Consider the following 19,619-nt stretch of genomic DNA (forward strand, 5'->3'; position numbering starts at 1 on the left):
CTGTCACCGTTTTTCAGTCCCACTGAAGTGTGTGAGCGTCAGTGTTCCCCAGGCTTGCGGAGGACTCTGTGTATCAAGCACAGATACACAGAGCTGTCCCTGTGTGGAGGTGGGGGAACACTTTATAGGGAATGATGGATCTTGTCGTGGGATATTGACATTTCTACTGCCAGATAAACGCTGCTCCCTGAGGATCACCCCATCACTCACAAATTGATCTGTTCTGAACATCACCCCTAAAGCTTTCAGATAACCATTGTATTTTTTAAGTCTTGGGAGGCACTGATTCCTTTTCAGATACTGTGATGGGCATCAGAATGAGCAAAGTATCCTACCATGTGAATCGTGACCTGAAGATGGGGCTGAAAGGTGTTTGAAGGTTAGAGAAGGAAGAAAGCATATTACTGGTGGAAATGCATAAGGATGTGTCATATTTTTATTTTTGTAAGTCTGATTCTCTAAGTGCTTGTAAAGTACTTTACTGTTGTATATGTGGTGATGCAGTAGTTCACAATATCCTTTTATTTTTGTATATTCTCCCCTCCACAATAATCCCTTCCTGTTCAACTCATAGAGAGTAATTTAAGAAGACGAAATTTATATATCTTAATAAAATGCTCAAACTGTCATGCTGATGTATCCAGAGTTTCCTTCCTCTTCCTTATGCACTTACTTGGTCCCTAATGCCCCTTTCCCATCCAGAGGGAATGTTTTTGGTGTCTCCCTCCCTCGCCCGTGGGATTCAGCCCAGCTCCCTGTGGTCAGGACGCTGTCGTTTCAGATGTGTAAAACCTGCCCTGTCACGTATGCCCAGGGAAAGCTGAAATAGCTCAAGCAAAGGGCACAAAACTCACTCTTCTTACAGAGGCAGTTTTACCATTTCTTCACCCTAAATTTCCCTCTTCCTGCTCGATCTTGTTCTACCCAGCTATGAAGCCCTGGTGTTCAGTCTAGATAATGCCTCTCCCAGCTTTTCCATGGCCTTGAAGGGCAGGAAGAACCAACATAATGCATATTTCATATCCAGGTATCCACGCCCTAGTACAGTATCAGGACCCCTGCTACGTCCTGGCTTTCCAAATCGTGAAGGCAGACGGGTTGCATCAGAGCTAAAACCCGGCCTGGCCATGAAGTGTGTTTGAAAGCCATTGCTGTAAGTGCCTCAGGCTCGCCAGCCAGCTATTAGTAGAGCACTCAGCTGTCTTCCAAGACCTAAGATGTCTGCAGGGAGAATCTGACACTAATCCTTATGGAAAAATCATATTGGATTTATAGGGATGAAGTCAATAGGCTTGGACGAAAACAGCTGTTAGACTCAGGAATGGAAAGGAGAAGGAAAGCCATGTTATGCAAGAGGCTTGCTTCAGGTGCACAGGAAGTGCCCGTGTCCTCATCTCAAGCTCTTTCACACAAATCACAATCTGAACTGCTCCTAGGATGAATGATGGGAGACATGCTCGAGCTCAAGCACCCATGGAACGGCAACAACATGGAGAAGGCACGGGGTGTACGGCGAGTTCAATGGTTGAAACCCAAACACCAGATGAAGGACATGTGCATTCACTCCTGTTACTTAAATAAAACCATAAAACGTGAATGCCGTCCAGCGAAGATTCCTGAGGTGGCAGCTAAATCCTCAGCAGCAAAAGCAGTATTAGATGCAGGATATGTGTTTTGGCAAGTGCGCTCAGATGAGCTAACCCCTAAGCTAGTGGCTTTTACTGTGCCATTTGGATGTTGTAAATTTAAGCAGATGATGGTTGGTATTAGTTTTGCTCCTGGGATATTTCAGAGTAATTGCACATATCTCTAAGGGATTACAAGGTGCTGAAGTTATAATGGATGGACTTTGAATTGAGACTAGACGCCTTTATGAACAGAAGGAAAGGTTTAGGCTGTTTTTACAGCCAGCAAGAATGCTGAGTGTAAAATGCCAAAAGCCTCACCTAAAAGAAATTGCTGATAATGGGCAGCTACAAATTAAATAATAACGAAACCCCCACATACTGGGATCCCTGTTCCACTCAACAAGGCAGAGCTGTAAGGGAACAACAGATGCCTTTACCAAATTTCATTCCACAGCTATGTACAGTCAACAAACAGCGGAGGGATTTGCCAGAGAAAGAACCTTACCTGATACTGGAGCAGTAAAAACTTCGCCCTGCTTCCAAGCCATCAGCTTGAAACTACCACGTATAAGACCTTGGGCTTGGTCTCTGCTCCTTATGCGCAGCAGAGAGCAGTGTCAGCAGCCTGGACCTACAGAAGTGTCTTTGGGAGATGTAGGCAATGCCAAGCAGCAGAAAAGTTGTGTCACAGTCCTCAAAATGTCAGGAATCTGTGCCCGTGCGAAGGAGCCAGCAGCAGCAGGCCTGGACCGATGCGAACCGCCTCTCCTCTGGCACCGCACGCTGAACTGCCTCTTAGGCCATGTCTGCGGGGAGCAGATGTGGGCTGGGAGTCTGTCGCAGCGGGTACGCCTCGAGGTGCCCCTGTCCCCAGCACAGCTGACCCTGCAGCTCCACGACTGCCTCCCAGAGCAGCCATCGCAGCATGGCTCAACCCTCCTGAGATGCTCTAGAAGCCACCCTGCAACCCCCTCTTGTCCCGGGATGCGGGTTCAGTGCCTCGGGGCACCTTAGCTTCGCCAGCGGAGACCCCAGGGGTGCTGTCTGGGCCTCTGGATGCTTGGTCGGGTGGTGGGACGGTGGCTTCCCTGGCTGGCACTCCGGCTGCCGTGGTAAGAATTGTTTCTAGTGCTGATTTTCGGCCGGTTGCTTGGGGGAGCGATTCCCACCGCAGATGCAGCCTCTGCGGTTACCCTGTGGCCCGGAAGGAGCGTGGCTCAGCCACGCGGGATTGCTGCCACGTTAACCATCCCCGGCTCTCCTGCCTGTTTCTGCATGCCCCGGTCTGGTTGCACTGGAGAGGAGCAAGGACCTGTCCCAGCGCTGCATGGCTTCTGCTGATGCGCCGAGGCCCCGGCAGCGTGCCCAGCCACAGCGGCGAAAAGAATGCTGGAGTGGCTTGTTCGTGAGTAGGGTAGAGGGTCCTGAAAGTGCTTTTTGGGGGTGTAAGGAGGGAGTTTTATGAGCTCTATTTTCTGCTTCTAGTAACGATATTGGATTGAAACAGTTCCACGCCTTGGAGTCCAAGACAGACCGGGAGTTCACATCTACGAGGATGAAAATGCTCATCCTGCCAAACCTTTGATTCTCATTGTATCCTTCCTACCCTGCAAACAGGCGGACAGCACATTTCTAGCATAAAAATATCCTCCTCTCCAGCTAACCACCTCCAGATTCCCTTCCTGAGCCTGTTCTGAGCCCAGTGATTAGACATTTCTATATACATAAACATTCAAATCATCTCCCCGGAGCTCTTCCTGTCTCAAGCCCGTTCTGGGACCAGCGGCTGTTTGCAGCTCCTTGAAATACAAATGGGATCAGGGCTTCTTCCGAGCTGGCTGCTGCGGTCGGGGCCCACCACGCACCTCCCCAAAGCACCTGGCCTGCGCCCCGGCCACGCGGCCTCCCACCACGAGCCACCGAGATGAACTGCCCCAAACACCCGCTGCCTGGCTGCGTGTGACAGTGCCACGGGGCTGCACGGACCGGGAAACCGGCGTCGGCACCGGGATGTGCCGTGGGAGCGCGTGGGGATACGCACGCGTGCAGGGAGAGGGTGCAAAGACACTCCAAGCGCAAAGCAGTGGAGGAAGGAGCAACACACATGCGTGCTCACACGCACACACGAGCGCGAACTGCATCCTCTTTGATGGAGGATTGTAGAAACATTACCTTCCCCTGGGGCTTTACAGTGAAATAACCTGATTATTCATAAACCAGCTAGAACCATCAATCCCACATTTATCATTTTCAACATAAATAATAGGGGCAAGAGAGGAACAGGCCAGCAATAAACTAGTTATAGATGTAGTGTTGAAATCTGCCCATTTCCTTTAAATATGCCCCACTTACTGATAATAAACCGTGATCCAACCGATGCTTCGCCTGAGTCCTCGAGCGCCGGATTACAAAGGACACAAGGCAACGCCCTGCTTTACGCTGGTGAAAGTCCATTTGGCGTTTGCGTGGGAGGCCAGCTAGGAAAAAGCAGCAAATTTTAAAAACCAACACATTTGTTTTGCTGACAAATGCCTCAGGAAATAAAAGCCTTTGTATTCTTCTTTGACCTCTTCCATTCACAGATGGGTTTTTTCTGTGCTTCTGACAGGGTGGGTTTTTTTTTTAGCGCCTGCACTTCCAGGACATTCATTTCAGCTGCTGAAGAGCGTGGCTCGGCCGCCCGACGCGGGCGACGGGTTTAAGCACGGGCGGTGCTGGCTGGCTAGGAGATGATGCGCAGCATCTTACGGACGTACCGACCTGCTGCGGCCGAGCCGGATGGCCTTGGGGGTGCGGAGCTGGCGTTTTAGCTCTAGGTCCAGCTTGTAGTGAGGCAGTACGGGATGGCAGCATCTCAGGCCTCTTCGAGCATCCTCAGCTGGTTGAGCATGGGCTTTACCCTGGAATATAGATTGAACCAGAGGAGACGGCACCCAGAGCCACGCAGATCCCTAACTAGTATCCGGGAGAGGAGCTGAGCGTCCTTACAGCTTTCACCTGAGCCTGTTACCGAAGTGAAGTGAAGGTGGAGTGGAGCAGGGAACGGCAGGGCAGCCCTTGAGGTTTGGGGTACTTTGCTAAGCACGGCACTGCTCTGCCTCCGGGTCTGCCCTTGAACTTGGCAGCTTGGGCCCTTTCTCAGTCTGCCGGGACTTGTAAAGGTTTTGGCAGCGCCAGCCCTCCCTGTGAGCCCCGGCCGTAGCTGAAGCGCACTGCTAATGAGCCACGTGTTTCGATGGCCTCCAGGCTTGGCACCGGATCACGGGGACCCGCTGGAGCCCAGCTCCATTAGCCGGCCGCGCGACGCTGTGCTGCAGCCCAGCAGAAGCGGCTGCAAAGTGCCCAGCTCAGCACTTTCTGGAAAAGCTTCATTTGTGGAGGAGCGGCTGATTTGGGGAAAGGTCCTGCCGCCCTCCCCCACCCAGCCCCTCCCCTGCTGCTCACCCCCCAAAGGGTCTCTTCTCTAGGCACTCAGAAAGGGGGAGGGGGAAAAAAATCACATATATTTTTAAACACTGCCTAATGGTGAAAAAGAACATCTGGAGAGCAGCCTGCCCCTCACACTGAGTCCTCCATCTCCGCATCTTGATACGAAACCCAGCAGGAATCGGTCCAGAAGGGACCCGTCAGCGCAGCCACGGGGCCGACTCCCTGCGGCAGCCGTCAGCCTGGGGCCGGCGGCCACCGATCGGGGACAGCAGGGACCCAGGAGCCCTGAGAAGCAGGTAGCTGGCTAAAGCCCTACTCTCTGTTGGGAGATTTTTGGAGAGCAAAGGGAAGAGGGCTGCTCAGCAGCAGGCCGACCGTTCGTCCGTGCCTGTGCCCCCTGTGCCGGCCCATCTCCCCAGGCCCCCGGGGCAGAGGGGCGCAGGAGGAACCCCGCTTCTTCGAGCCGGTTTCCAACGAGGCTCTTCCAGCCAACATTAACACGCTTTGCTTTACTTCCCAGCATGGCCCGGGGGCAGAAAGCAACATCTGGACCTAATAAAAAGGCTGCCTTCCCCCACAAAGAGACCCCAGAGCAACCTCTGCTATTTGGTTTCCAACCTCTGCTGCTTGGTTTCTCCGTCACTGGTGGACAGGGGAGGCAGCTCCAGCTCGGGGGTTGTTGCTGGTCTGAAGCAGGATGCTCTGGAAGCCCACGGGGACTGAATTTATCCTGGTAACTTAAAAATGGGTCCAGTGGGGCGAAGTTAGGTGGGTTTCACTTCTAAGGAGCCAGCACCACTTGAACTGGTTGTGACTTCTCATCGGGGTATAGAGTTGGGGTATAAGGATTTGTTCCGCCCTTGAACAGAATGGTGCTCTTTTTTGGTTCCAAAACCACGAAAGCTGGAGATGGCTCTAGGCCAAGGCCCAGGATTAACATCCCTGTGGGGAAAAGCTCTGCTTTGGTCCAACTGGAACGCAGATCCAGACCTGGCATCCATCTTCAGGCACACACCAACCAGACTCCTCGCATCTGACCTCTGGCAGCTGCTTCGCTTCCTGGAAGGGGCTCAGGATGAAACAGCAGCAGAAGATACTCCTGGATCTCGGGCAGAGCCGGATCAGGATAGCGTATCTACGCTCCGGCCTTTTGCAAACAAACACCCAAGTCAATGGAGCCCAAACCTCGTCAGAGTCCACATCTCATCACAGCTGATTCAGGGCCCATCGCGCCACACCCACTGACAGCTGCTCTGAGCAGAGGTTGAGGAACGCGTTGAATGACGATGTAGTGTCTTTGAGAGCAACCTTCTGGACATTGTTGCTCTGCTTTTTGCTCTTCATAAAGCCTTCTCCATCCCCTGTGCCACCAGAGGCAGGAGAGGAGCCCCCAGCAGCCCACGGAGATGCTCCTCTCTTGCAGGCACGCCGTTTTCTGCAAATACTGACCTGCAACGTGCCGAGCAATTGATTTTGGCCGGCTCGACCGGGGCTGCACACCCATGGGTGAGATCTCAGCCCAAGCCCCCCGGGGCTTCTGCTTCCTCCAAGGGTTTCCTCAGCCCCTTCTCGGGAGCACCGGGGGCTGCTGTGGCCATTAATAATGACAACTGGAAAAACACCATCGTTAGCGTGGCTGGACCTCGCAGCCAGTGCAGTCGGTGTTTCCCGTCCCCTGGCATTGCCTCGGCAAGTACTGCAACAGAGTTTTCTCCCAGCTGAACATGCCTCTAGTCATCAAAGAGACTGCAAATGACTAATAAATATGAAAAGAAGTCGGGGGGCAGCACAGCTTTCTGGACCAAGATCAATCTTCACTGACAACTGCTGCTTTTTCTAAGGGAAAGTACCCTGCAGAGTTTAAAACGGCATCCAACTTCAAAGCAGAGAGCTCTCCAGATGGACTTTACCACCTTTCCCAACACCCTGTGCTTCCTCCGGTTACATGCATTTACGGCGAGAGACATTCGGATTATTCCCAAAGCAGGGAAATACATCGGCCTTTTCAAAAATATGAACTCGAAACGCCGTGTGACCGACGCTCACACCGAGAGTGGATCTCCAGGTGGTTACTTCTGCCCGTTCTCCACTTACAAGGATCAACAAGAGGAAAGCCTCACCCCTCGGTGGCTGCTCTGTCTGCAGCCGAGACGAGAGCGGTCCCTCCCCGACTGGGATCCGGACAGCCGCCCATTTCCCCCCGGCACCGCGCCGGCAGGAGCGAGCCCCTGACACCGGCCAGGCCGGGAGGGAGAGCCCAGCGAAGCCTGACTTGCACTAGAACTGACTTGCGCTGTAACGCAAGACCCAGAAAGCAGCGTGCTTGCAGCACGGGGATTTTGCCTTTCAACCCAGCTTCCGCAGGCTTTCAGCCTCCGGCGCGCAGGCAGGTGCCCTCCCCGCCGCGCGTTTCGCAGCGGCGTTTTTGGACACCCTGGTGCCACCAGGGGAAGGGACCCGCCGCCCCGCGGGGCTGGGGGCCGCTGGGGCTTTCCCTGCCCCAAGACCCCCTGCAGCCCCGTCGGGCAATTCCTCCTCACGACGGCTGGGACAGCCGCGGCTCCAGGCTGGAGAACTGTGCATCTGGGGATTTTATTTCAGGAGCATTTCTGCAAAGCTGTTTATGGTGGGGTTTTTTTGTTTTTGTTTTTGTTTTTTTAATTTGTGCACCAGCCCACCAGCTCTTCTGACTGCACTTGCACTTCACTAGAGCCGACACCGATCTCAGCTCACTCAGACACAACTGCTCCAACCACCCGTTGGTGGCGAGTGATTTATTACCACTCTGCTGCCTGGAGCCCTGACAAATACTCATTTTAGTAATTACAGGAGGCCAAGAATGAAAGGATAAATAAACCTGACAATTAATTCAGCCATTACCCACCCACAGTGCCACTCACTCCCAAGTTTCCTACGAACCCAACTCTTCCCAGACGGGCACATGAGCCAGGTAGAGCTCAGCCAGCCAAAACTCCGCTGTCCCTGCCCGACGCCCGTCAGTGTCCCAACACTGATAAGATCCAGGCATCCCATCAAAAGCTGCTCTATTTTCCTTCCAAGTTACCCGCCAGCCTAAAACGTCTCATCTCCTGCCAAGATCAGCTCTTTAGCCCTCTGCGTCATTATCAGCGAGCATATATAATTTCGTGGCGAATCGCAGGAGCTGATGACTGACTATTTATTTGGATTGCCGTTGTCAGGACGGTATAAAACGCTTCCTGTGGTGCAGCCCAGGGACGGTTGCCGCCTTTGCCGGCCAGAGGCGCGTCTGACCCATCCGGCTGCTCGGCTGAAGAGCCCCTGCTCTGCTGGGGGCTGCTGTAGGGACCACAGGCTGCCCTTCTGGGGAGGGCGCAGGGCTGGGTGCCACCGCCACAGGGGTCTTCTATTCTGGCACGGTTTTTACCCTTTTTGGGTTTTTTTTGATCCTACCCTGCTCGTCGCTGGGTACCACAGCTACATCCCTCTCCTCTCCGTCACCCGCAGGGCGCACGCAGACTGCAGGGAGGGTGCTGAATCCCAATGCAGGATCCCAGCTCGCGCAGCAAGGACAACCTTGATCCCACGGCCCTTCCTTCCTGTTCTTCTAACTCAGCCTGGCCTAGCTAAAAATCCTCCTCTGGCTTTAATTCTTTCAAAGAGGAAAAAAAATCCCCATAATCCTAACTAAACACCAATTTATCAGCAGGAGAAGGTCAGAACGCTCCTGTGCCTTGTCATGGCCTCTGTCAAAGACATCAGGAACCATCTTTTGTCTCCCCTCTCCCCTGCAAAAACCCTGTCTGCTACCCAGGCAAAATACGAGTAAGTCTGGGTTTCTGACTTCTTTTTTTATTGCTGGTTTTCGAAGCCATCTGCTTTTGTCCCATTTCATTTTCATCTCCTTATGCAAGAGCTTTTCAAGTAGACCTAAAGTTTTCCATCATTAAATCATAAGCGTTGGCCTTGAATTTGGAGTTTTCCCACCTTCTGTTTCTTCAGCATCAGCATGAATTATTGACCAGGGCTACTGCTGTCAGCCCTTGTCAGTGTTTAAACCCTGATGCGAGAGGCTGAACAGCTTGGCTTCTGTTTGTACTATTTATTAACTTACTCTAATTGCCTTCAGAGCAGCAAAACATTTTCCAAGAAGGGTTTCAACAAAATTTCTGCTCTCGGAGATCTTTAGAACGATCTTTAAGAGCCAGCAGGTACCTTGTGCATCGCCGTGGGAGCTGGTCGCTGGAGGAGCGCGCAGAGACCGGAGGCAGCGGGTTTGGTCAGTGCAGGTACGTACCTGGAGGGATTTCAGGTGGTGTCTGGGCGATTCGGGGAGGACCCAGGGCAATCCTTCACCAGCACAGAGACAGGAACCTTTTGGACATCCCCTGGACAGGTAAACCACTCAGCAGCAGCGGGGAGCCCTCCTGCAGGACCTGCAGCAGCTCGGCTTGGGGCGACCAGCCGAAACGCCGTGCCGGCCGGAGGTACGGGTACGCCCCAGCAGCACCGCTCACGGCTGCTCTCAGGAAAACATCATTTGTGCAAAACCCATTTCTGACCCTCAGGAAAGGCAGCAGAAGGCCCCCAAGTGCAAAACCAGTGCACAGCCCTTCAACGGGTTAAATTCCATACAGACACCCACCTCGTCCTCACGCAGAGCCACGTCTCTCGGCTCGCCGTGCCTGCTCATCACTCGCCCTGTAGAATGCCACCGCACGCACTCCCCACGGCAGCGCCGGGAGCTCCCGAGCCTCGTGGCATTGGCCCCGTGGGGGGGGACCTGGGGACCAACGGCTCCCGGCCCCAACCAAAGTCAACCGCACCCCACGGGACGGACGTCAGAGGTAAAGCAATTTAGACCTGCAAATAGATACCAGGGCTTCTGTTTCGGTTCTTAATGAGGTAGTGGCTAATTAGCCTCCCCAATAATTTCCTATGGGGCTTGCGAGGGATTATCCATTACCAGAATATCTTTTTTTTTATTATTAAATTGAAATTCAATTTTTAAATTCAATCGCAGTTGAACAATGTTTTCCTTGGCCGCTGGTGAAAGAGCAGCGAAGCCAAGGTGCCCTCCAGCATCGCCCTGCTCGGTGCTGGCAGAGATGCAGGTATCGCTTGTTTGGGGGCATTTAGCTAACGGGTGCGTGGTCCCACAGCCACCCTTGGGTGCCACCAGCTTCCCTTGGTGACTGCAGTCCTGCTCCCCAGGTCCCGACAAAGCACCCAAAGAGCTGTGAGAAGCCGCTTCAGGAGCGTTCAAAGGGTTTTCACGTTTCTGCTATGAGAAGCCAACAAAAACAGCCTGGGTGCGAGGGTGCGGGAAGAGGCCTCGGGGCTGGGATGAGGCCGGATGGCGTTGGTGCTGCCAGGAAACAATGAGGGGGGTTTGATTTCTGGGGAGCTGTGGGCAGGAGGGAGCTTGGCCATGTTAAAATAAAATAGTAACAATTATGATGATAATAACATAATAAAAATTACAAATAAAAAAGATAAATATATAAAAACAGACATTAAAATAAAAGATGGAGAGGAGAAATCACTCCTCCGAGAACTGCTGTCCAGGACGCTTCACGCCGATGGGACGCATTTTAGTGGGGAGGGCGAGGCGTGTGCACCCCGAAGCGGAGGTGGAGGGGGCAGCCGGGGTGATGTTTGGGGTGGGGATGCTGCCCCAGGTGCTGTGAGGCCTTTTCAGGCCCAAAGGAGGAGACTCCCAGCCCAGCAGCAACAACATCGTGCTTCGGCAGCTCTCGGCCGTCGGTTGGTTAAAAAGCAGCGCAGGGGTGCGAGCCCCACCCGCAGGTGGGGAAACTGAGGCAAGGAGGGGGCTGCCACTCGGCCAGAGCATCGATCCCCCGCGCTGTAGAGAGGGACGTCCTGTCGTGCTTCCACCAGCAAACTCATCCCCTGCCGAGGTCCTTCCAGCAGCCCCGTCCCCTCCGCCGGCGGCGCCACGGCGGCGGTGCTGGCATCGGCCAGCCTCGGGGCGAGCGAGCTGCACGCCTCGGGGCGCTGCTGCCACCGGCCCTTTCCGCCCCTCTCTCAGCCCATTTTACCGCGGGCACCCCCGGCAGTTCCCCGCCGGCGCGGGGGTCCCCACCCCGCACCCCCTCGCCGCGATCCACCCCGCTCCCGACCCGGCTGCCCCGCCGGGGCTCGCGCACGCAGCCGGGCGGGACGGCGCTGTGATCTGCTGCCAAAGAAGGGGTTTTGGGGGGGTTGCTTGGTTTGCTTTTTTTTTTTTTTTAAATTATTTAACCAGTAAGGCAGCGTTCGGACACTGCTCCCCACACCGCTTGCTGGTGGGCACGCCGAGCAGAACGACAGCGAACAAACCCCTTCGCCGTTAGCGGAGGAACCCGCCTCTAGCGCAACTGCGGGAATATTTACACCGGGTGGTTCCCCGGCACAGCCCCGGCTATCGTACAACTCCCTTCGGAACAGCCACACGCAGGCTGTGGTACACAACGTCGGCGCTTCCCCCCGGTACAGTTCAAGCAATAAATTGTCCAGTAACTGGTTTGTCTGTTTGTACAAGTCACGAAGCGAGTGAACGTGAACTTTAAACTTGGGTTTTTTTTTTAATAGTTCAGCATCACTTTCTCCCGGATTACACAACCACAGCCGGCAGCGCAAGGTGCGGGTGAGACCCCGCCGCAGGGTTTTGGGGTGTTGGGGGATGCCTCGGGCCCCAGCTGGGGGTGGACGGGGGGAGCATCATGATCCGCAAGAGCGGCAGCTCCTCCTTTCCCAAAACCGTGTCCCCCCAGCCCACGTGCGAGCAGGGAAATGGCGGCCGCCCCGCAGCAGCCCCCCGGGGCCGGGCGCGTCTGCACCGAGCGGCCGCAGGCCTCGGGCCCGGCACGCCGCCAACTCGTCGACCTGACCCAAAACCTGCAGCGGCAGGACGGTCCCTGCCCCGGCGCCCCGGTGCGGGCGGCTCCCGGCTCCGCCGCTGCCCCGTGCACCCCCGGTGTCCCCCGGCCCCCTCGCTGTGGGGACGCGCTGGGGACAGGCGGCTGCAGGAGGGTCTGTGCGGGGCCGGGGCGCGCGTGGGGAGACCGGACGATGGAGCCGCCGCAAGACAAAGCGCCAGAGCCGAGCCGTGCCGCGGGGCTGAGCTCGCTGCGAGGGGGCTTGGCCAAGTGCAAGATCCTGCCGGAGCAAGACCCACGCAGACCCCCGCCACGGCCGCTCCCACGCACCCCGGGCTGCTCCCCTCCGCAGCCCCCGGCCCGGGGCAGGCCGGCCCGGCGCGGTGGGGACACTCGGCACCGCCAGGGCCCGAGCCCTCGCAGAGAGCCAGGAACACCAGGCACGTGTCCCGCTCTCCGCTCCAGGAATGATCCCAAAAGACCCCGGCAGCAGCTGGGCCTCACCGGCGTCGCGCCGGCACCCCCACACGTCCTCCCAGCCCCGCGGCGCCATCCCCTCCTGCAAACACCGCCCTGCCCGAAAGCTGGTGGAGACCATCAGCCCAACCATCCACCCACCAGCACCGAGCCACAAGCCCCACAGGGGCTGGAACAGCCTCACGAACACCCCAACACTCCTGGGACACCCACGCAGCACAGCCCCCGGCGCCGCCACGCTGCGGGGCTCCTGGCCGGCCCCGCCAGCTCCGGCCCCTCGCCCCGCACACACGGAAGACACGGTGGAAACGAGAGAAGAGAAAGACGGCTGCGGAGTTAGCACCGACGGGTGGGACAAGCTCTCCACCCTCCAGCCCGTGGCTTTAGGTGCCGGCTATGGGGCAGGGAAACGCCGCCCGGGGCCAGCGGGAAAGGAAGGACGAGCCGACGCCGCTGCGGCCGGGGCGGCAAGAAGGCGGCTCTGCAGCTCCTGGCTGAGGCCGTGGCCCTTCCCGGTGTCCCCACACCCGGCCGTGCTCGGCCCGCGGGGCCGGCGCGGGATGCCCCCGCGGCGAGGAACCCAAACGCCGCCCCCGCGGCTCCGTGCCCGGCCCGCTGCGGGGCCGCGAGCACCGCAGCCGCCTTCCACCGGCACCCGGCACCTTCCCATGGCTCCTGGAGACACCAAAGCAGCACACAGTATTGCTACTGTGCCAAGTGGGAACTTTATTCTTTGTTGTGGTTTCCACCCCCCCCCCCCATTTTTTTCCAAAAAGGTTAAGGAGGCGGCTTTGAAGATGGGTTGGATTTGGATTTTTTTTTTTTTTCCCCAGCAAAATCTGCAACACTTTAATAACGTTACGCCCAGACATCAGCTCTGTTAGCTTTTTACATCTCAGAGCCGCGGAGACACCAGCAGCAATAACCTGGGAACGGAAAGACTTCCACATCGCTTGTGCATTGTCTTGGATTTTTTTTCTTAAAAAAAAAAAAAAAAAAAAAGCACAACAGAAAAGACACAAACATCGATGAACATTAAAAACCTGTACATTGTAAAAAACCAAAAAAACCCCAACAACAACAAAAAAAAAAACCAAAACAAAACAAACAACAAACCCCAAACAAACAACAAACACCATCATTCTCTTGCTTTGAAATCAGAATCAACCTGGGAACGCTGCAGGGGGAAAAGAAAGATCCATTGGGAAGGCGCTGGCGCCGGTCTCGCCGCCAGACCCGCGCCACATCGGATGCGAGGGCTGCCGGGAGGCGGTGGGGGCTGGCTGCCCACCCCGCAGCCGGAGAGGCAGAAAGTCTGTGCCGTGCTCTGGGTTCCTCTAGCGTATAGAATGCAAAGCATTTAATACATATTTTTGTTTTTTTGCCATATTCCCCCCCCCAGAGCGAGAAAGCAGAAGTGAATGAAAAAAAGTCTAATATTTTGTTCTTTAACCATGTAACTGCAGATATGAGCCAACATCATGGAATGAAAAAAATAATGTAAAGTAGAGCATTCGTGTGTATCACAAAAATACAATAAAAACTTTTTTTTCTTTTCTTTCTTTCTTTTTTTTTTTTTTTTTTTTTTTTTTTTTTTTTTTTTTAATTTTCCTGTGAACTCCCTGCCACGCCAGCCTCCTGCCCGCTCTGCCCCTGCACCCGGCCAGCTCGGAGGGCTTCGGAGAATCAACGGCTACAACCAGCAAACAATTTCTGCTGAGTCAGCAAAGGTGTGTGTAACGGGGGGGCCCTGCAACCATGGCAAGATTTCGTTTCTGTTTTTCTTTTTTTAACTAAGTTCATACATTCTCCTGACTTACAGATAACTTTGATGGATCATTGCTACCTTCTCTTTTTTTAAACCCTGCCATACAATGGACAAACGCATCAAAGCCTGCGTGTAAGAACAGAACCTCTTTGACAGCATGTAATACTGTGTTTTGTTTAAGTCCTTCCTTGCGTAAAATATTGACATAATTCACTGAAGGTATCAAAAATATACCCTGTAGACCAATACAATTTACAATTGCCTTTTCTCACCATTCAGAAAACAATGCACTTAAAGCAACCGAGCCCCTCTGTGGGCAGCGCGCGAGCCAGCCCGGGGACATCCCTGCCCGCTCCGATTTAAGCCCAGGATCGCTTCCAACGAAGGGACCAGGATTATTTTTTTAAATTTTTTTTTTTTTTTAAGAAATAGCTCTTCACTCCCTCCCCTGCTCGCTCATCCCAGCCACGTTTGAAGCGTGTCGAGGCCGCTACGTCTTGCACATGGATACGACGGGCTACTCAGATCGGCTGCGGGGAACCAAACCAGGGCGGCTCCATCCTACTTCACTTCTTAAAATTATTTTTTTTTTTTCTTTAACCCGCTCAAGGTTTTGCATTTCTGCGGCACAGCCCCGCGGCCAGGACGCAGGGGAGCATCCCACGGCCCCTCACTCGACTCCGCGGGAGCGTGCCGACAGAGCGTCCGAGCGCGCGCGGCCCCGGAACGTGCGCGCTTCGGGCACGCGGCTGCTCACGGTCCCTCTTGAGCGCGGGAGTCACCGCCCAGCAAGGCTGCCAAGATCGAAGGTGGGTTCCTTGGGTTTTGTCTCGTTAAGGCTTTTTTTTTTTTCCCAGACCGAAGAGGATGCAGAAATTTCCAGATGTTGAGAAAAAAAAAACAAATGAAAAATTAAAAAAAAAAAAAAATCCCCCCAAATTGGCTGGTTGGGAGGGGAAGGAAAAAAACAAGGAAAAGGAAAAAATAAAACAGCTCTGCTCCTGCGTCTTCGCTCGTGAGAGCCGGCGGGGCCGGGGCGGTGGGCGCTCGCCCCGGGCGTCCCGCTTGCTCCCCGCGCCCTGGGTTTGGTCGCCGTCTCCCTGCCCCTGGCTCGCTTCATTCACTGTCCGAAAGGGTTTCGTACTGGGAGCAGAGCAGGGGCTTGGGCTCCTCGTCCCAGGCGTGGTGCTGGCTGCCGGGGGTCCCCTGCGGCAGGGGGGCGGCGGGGGCTGCCGTCACCACCCCGCTGGGCAGCCGCATGGTGAGCGGGTTGTAGGGGAACGGCGTCGAACCTGCGTGGGGAGGAGGAAGCAGAGAGTCAACGCCGGGGGGGCGGCTGCCCCCCTGCAGCCCCCCTGCACGGGTGGCATGGCCGCTCTGGGGCACGTGCCCCCCGAGCCCTACCTGCGGACGACGGCCTGTCCTCCCAGACGCGGTTGGTGAGGGGCGTCCTCCGGTTGCAGTCCCCCTCCGAGTGCACCGAGGAGACGGAGGGCGGCCGCTCGCCCGAGGACAGACCCGGCGCCGGGGACTTGGCCTTGCGGCTGTTGGGTCTGGCAGCGATCTTTGGCTTCCCCCCTCCTCCTGCAAAGAGAAGCGCCTGCTCGTCACTCGGCTCGTCGCGACAGGGCTCGGGGGGTCGGGGAGGGGGTGCGGGTACCCAGCGCTTCCCCAGCACCACGCGCCTTCTAAGAGCTTGCAAAAATGGCTTGTGGCAGGAGGGAAGCTCGCCCCGGGGGCCGCGGGCCCCACGGCGCAGAAGTGCCATGGGGCGAGCGGGCAGCCGTGGTGGCTGGAAGAGGTTTCTGTCCCCCCCGGCATCGCGCTCTGCTTTGTGGGCTGACGCTACGAACCGTCCCGCGGAGCGGACGTGGCGCAGGAGCAGCCGCGCGGCTTTGGCCTGGCTGCTTCTCGGGAGGTCTGCGCCCGAGCCGGCTCGTGGCTCAGCCCACAAACACGGATCAGAGGACGGGCGCTCCGTGTGCCACCGCGCAGCCGCTTGGCAGGGACACCCCGGGAGCTATGTGGGTGCTGGAGCCCGAGCGCGTTCCCCGTTCCTGTGGTCTACGTGGCCAGGATGGTCTTTAACTAAAGTTTTTGCAGCAAAATCCCTGGTGATGTTTAGCCAGTTTTTAGAAGATCTAAAGCCAAACCAGCCTCTGCCAGGGAGGTCAGCCTGGCTAAACCGGGGGGAGCTCCCAAAGGGGAGGGAAGGATGGGCTCTGCATCCCACCCTGCCCGCCCGGGCAGCCTCTCTGGGCCGGGGGAAGCATGGCTGGAAGAAGCTGCTGGTTTCATGCAGGAGCCAGAAAAGCTTTTCTGCAGCAAGCTGAAGTGCGCCTGGCCTGAGCTGACCCCGGGGAAGGGGCGTGTGTGTCCCTGGGATGCTGGTGCCCAGCACCGGGTGCTCTGCACCCAGACTGCCAAGGGTGACCCCAGGCACCGGCCGCCGTGCTCTGCGCAGGACGTCGGCAAGAGGCAATCTGCCCTTTGCGGGTGCGCGGGGGACAAACGCTCCCCCCACCCATCCCTGGTCCCCCCTCCTCCTCCTGAATTGGGGCTCCGCAGAACAACGCTCCCGGCTCTGCTCGAGCCTCCCCTGAAGCCGGGCAGACCACGCGCGGTGCCCAGGCGGCTCCGCGTGCCCCGCCGGCGCCCATGGGGCAGCTTGCCCCCAGCCCGGCTCTCTGAAGTCGTCCCCCATCTATCACTTTTAGCTCCCTTAAGCTCTCCCTCTTGCTCCAGGCACCCCCAGGTCCCATCCGAGCCTCCGTCCCTCGCCGGAGACTGCCCCAAGACCCCCAAGCCCGGGGCGGGGAGGGAAATGCCACCCTGCCCCGTGGGCTCCACACCAGCCCTTCTCGGCTCCTTCCCCTAAGTAGGGAGCAGCGATCCCACCGGGGGTTTACAGACACTTTGGGGTTGCTATTTAAGTTTATGGCTTCGTTGTTTTGGGTGCGGGTTTTTCCCCCCATAAACCTTTCTATTGTGTTAAAAAAAAAAAAAAGGAGGAAAAGGAGATATTAAAAACCAACAAATGGGGAAAGGAGCACAGTCAGTGGTTTAGAGAAAGCAACAGCATCTTCCGAGACTATTAAATTAACATCAAACAAGACCGGGATTAATCAGCGGATTCACAAAGCTCGAAGCTGGGGGAAGGAGGGGAGAAAAGAAAACCAAAATGAACAAAAATGGGGAAGAGGGGGGAAATAAATCCACCCGCAAAAGGGGAAATATAAAGGCTAAGAATTAATAACACAGAGAGAGCGAAGGTGGAGAGGGCTGCAGACCTGGCAAGGAGCGCACGTCCTCGTTTCGTCCATCAGCAGGAGTTATGGGCATAGCAGCGGGCAGGCTTGCACTGGCATTCAGAGAGTTAAAAGCATTGGCACTGAGAGGTGAGCGCTCTTCCCACTGCTCGTCATATTTACCCATTAGGGCTTTCCTAATTATTGCCTCCAACCCCATGTTGGTACTGGAATTCTCTTGGACCGACTGGCTCCTACAACTGATTAGCCCTGGGAGATACGGGAGAGGGAGGAGAGAGGGGACGGGAGATGGGGGGGAGCCAAATGAGAAGAAAGATGGGGGGGACGGGGAAAGGGGGAGAAAGGAGACAAGGGAGAAGGGAAGAAACAAACAGTCAGCACATTCTCGCAAAGCAACAAACTTTGTCATCTTGTTCTTTAAAGCGCTGCGATGCACCCGTCCTCCTCCCCACTCCATCCCGCCCCAGGGCTTGGCAGGGGCTGGCACATGGGATGGGATGGGATAGGATGGGACTTATTCCGGGATGTGGGTTTCTGGAGCGCTGCAGGCAGGCGGGGCTCCCTGGGGCCAAGGGCTTGGAAGATGGCGGGGTAAGGGGCTGTCGCTGAGCCCCGGGGAGCGACTGCAAGAACGGGGGGGCTGCGCCAGGCTCGGCACGGGGGCAGGAGTCACCTGGATGCACGGGGTCCGTAAGGATGCACACACAGATCAGAAGTCGGTGTGCTGGGAATTTGGAGGCCTGGGCAGTTTCCCATGGAGGAAAAGTCAAAGAAGGAAGAGGGGGCATCCCATAAAATCACTTGAGGTGCCCGGGTTTGGCCCTGGCCTGCGAGGTGGCAACCACGGGCAGCGCCCGGAAGGGCACGTGCAGCCCCCGGGGCTGCCTGCGTGGGCTCGGGCTGCACTGGGAAGGGGGGGAGAGTCCTTCCGTCCCTCCTCGCGCTCTTTGCAAGCCCCCAGCCCATCGTCCCAGCCCACTCCCTTCCTTCCCCGGGGCTGGGTGCCTCCTGCGGACCAGGGCCCCCTCCCGGGCGGAGCCACGGCTACGGGAGAGGATGCAGAGGCGAAGTGGTGTGTCGGCGTGGTTGTGAGTCTCAAGCCATGCAGTTATGGTGCAGCACCGCACAGGGACCAGAGGGCACTAGGCTCAGCCACGCCACCGTCATTCCCAACGCGGCGGTTACAGGGAACAAGCAAGGGCAAAATACAGACACAAAAACAGGAGGCTGGCGAGGGAATCCCCACCAGCAGCCCACCCCCAGCTTGCCCCGTCCCGGGGGTGTTCGCGCTGGGATTGCTGCCCCTCCGCTCGGAAAGGGATGAATCCTGGGTTCGCTCGTCTGCCCGGTCCCCTCTGGCCGGACCCCTCCTCAACTCCCTACGCTCTGCCTTTACGCCTCCCTCCAGCACAGCAGGAGCAGCTTTAACCAGGGGATGCTCTCAGGAGGTTGGGCTGCACCTCCCTAAATTTTGTCTGCCACAGACCCTCAGGTCCCGGCTGGCTGCACCCTCTCGTCCCGGCTGCCAACACGAGCCGGCTCCTTCTCCCATGCACGTCTGCACCGGCGAGTGGTCTCACACCACCGACGGCTGTCCCCGGCCCTCCTACCGCACAAAGTCCCTGCCCACCGCACCTCCTTCCCTCGGTTATGGGAAAGTTTCGCCATTCATCCTACTTAAAACTAATAACCTGAAGGCATACCTGCTGTAGGAGGGCACTAATACTTAATTAATTAAGTATTAATTAATACTTCTCAATGGGGATTCGTTTCACTCGTGTGCCCACCGAAGACACTGCTGCAGCAGGTGGCAAAAGCTTGACAGTCTTCACGCCGTCCTTCTCCCTCAGGCTGGTCTCTGTGCCATGCCGGGGAAGCCCGCGCCAGCTGTCTGACTCCACGGGGCCGCTTTCCACCCCTCTTTGCCAAAATCCCTTCCGTAAGCTGCTCCCTCTCCTCCTTTCCCAACTGGGCTGAGAGCCGTGGGTGCAGCAGAGCTGGGGAGGGTGCAGTGCCCCTGGGGAAGCTCCTGAGCTTCTATTTCAGCTCCTGCATGGTGGTGCTCAGGCTCAGCACGGCAAATACATCCCCATGGGTGTCTGGCGGAGCATCCTGAGTCCCTCCCAGCACCCTTTCTCCCCGAGAGCTCTTTGCGGGCTGGGGTACGCTCCCAGGTGTTAGCCAGCAA

At 56.5% G+C, this 19,619-nt stretch overlaps 1 protein-coding gene across 1 annotated transcript in view; it reads right to left on the reverse strand.

Annotated features, from left to right (window-relative positions):
• Positions 1-15,276: 15,276 nt before the first annotated feature.
• The window catches only part of NCOR2 (nuclear receptor corepressor 2), a gene marked incomplete at its 5' end in the record, with an annotated part of 178,131 nt that continues 173,788 nt past the window's right edge, over positions 15,277-19,619 (reverse strand). Inside the window, 3 exons of the mRNA XM_082007798.1 lie at positions 15,277-15,454; positions 15,567-15,746; positions 17,453-17,680. Coding sequence (XP_081863924.1) covers positions 15,279-15,454; positions 15,567-15,746; positions 17,453-17,680 — 584 coding nt within the window. The 3' untranslated portion in view covers positions 15,277-15,278. The remainder of the gene's footprint in view (positions 15,455-15,566; positions 15,747-17,452; positions 17,681-19,619) is intronic.

This window comes from Phaethon aethereus (assembly GCF_964289735.1).
Source record: "Phaethon aethereus genome assembly, chromosome: 17".
Lineage (NCBI taxonomy): Eukaryota > Metazoa > Chordata > Aves > Phaethontiformes > Phaethontidae > Phaethon > Phaethon aethereus.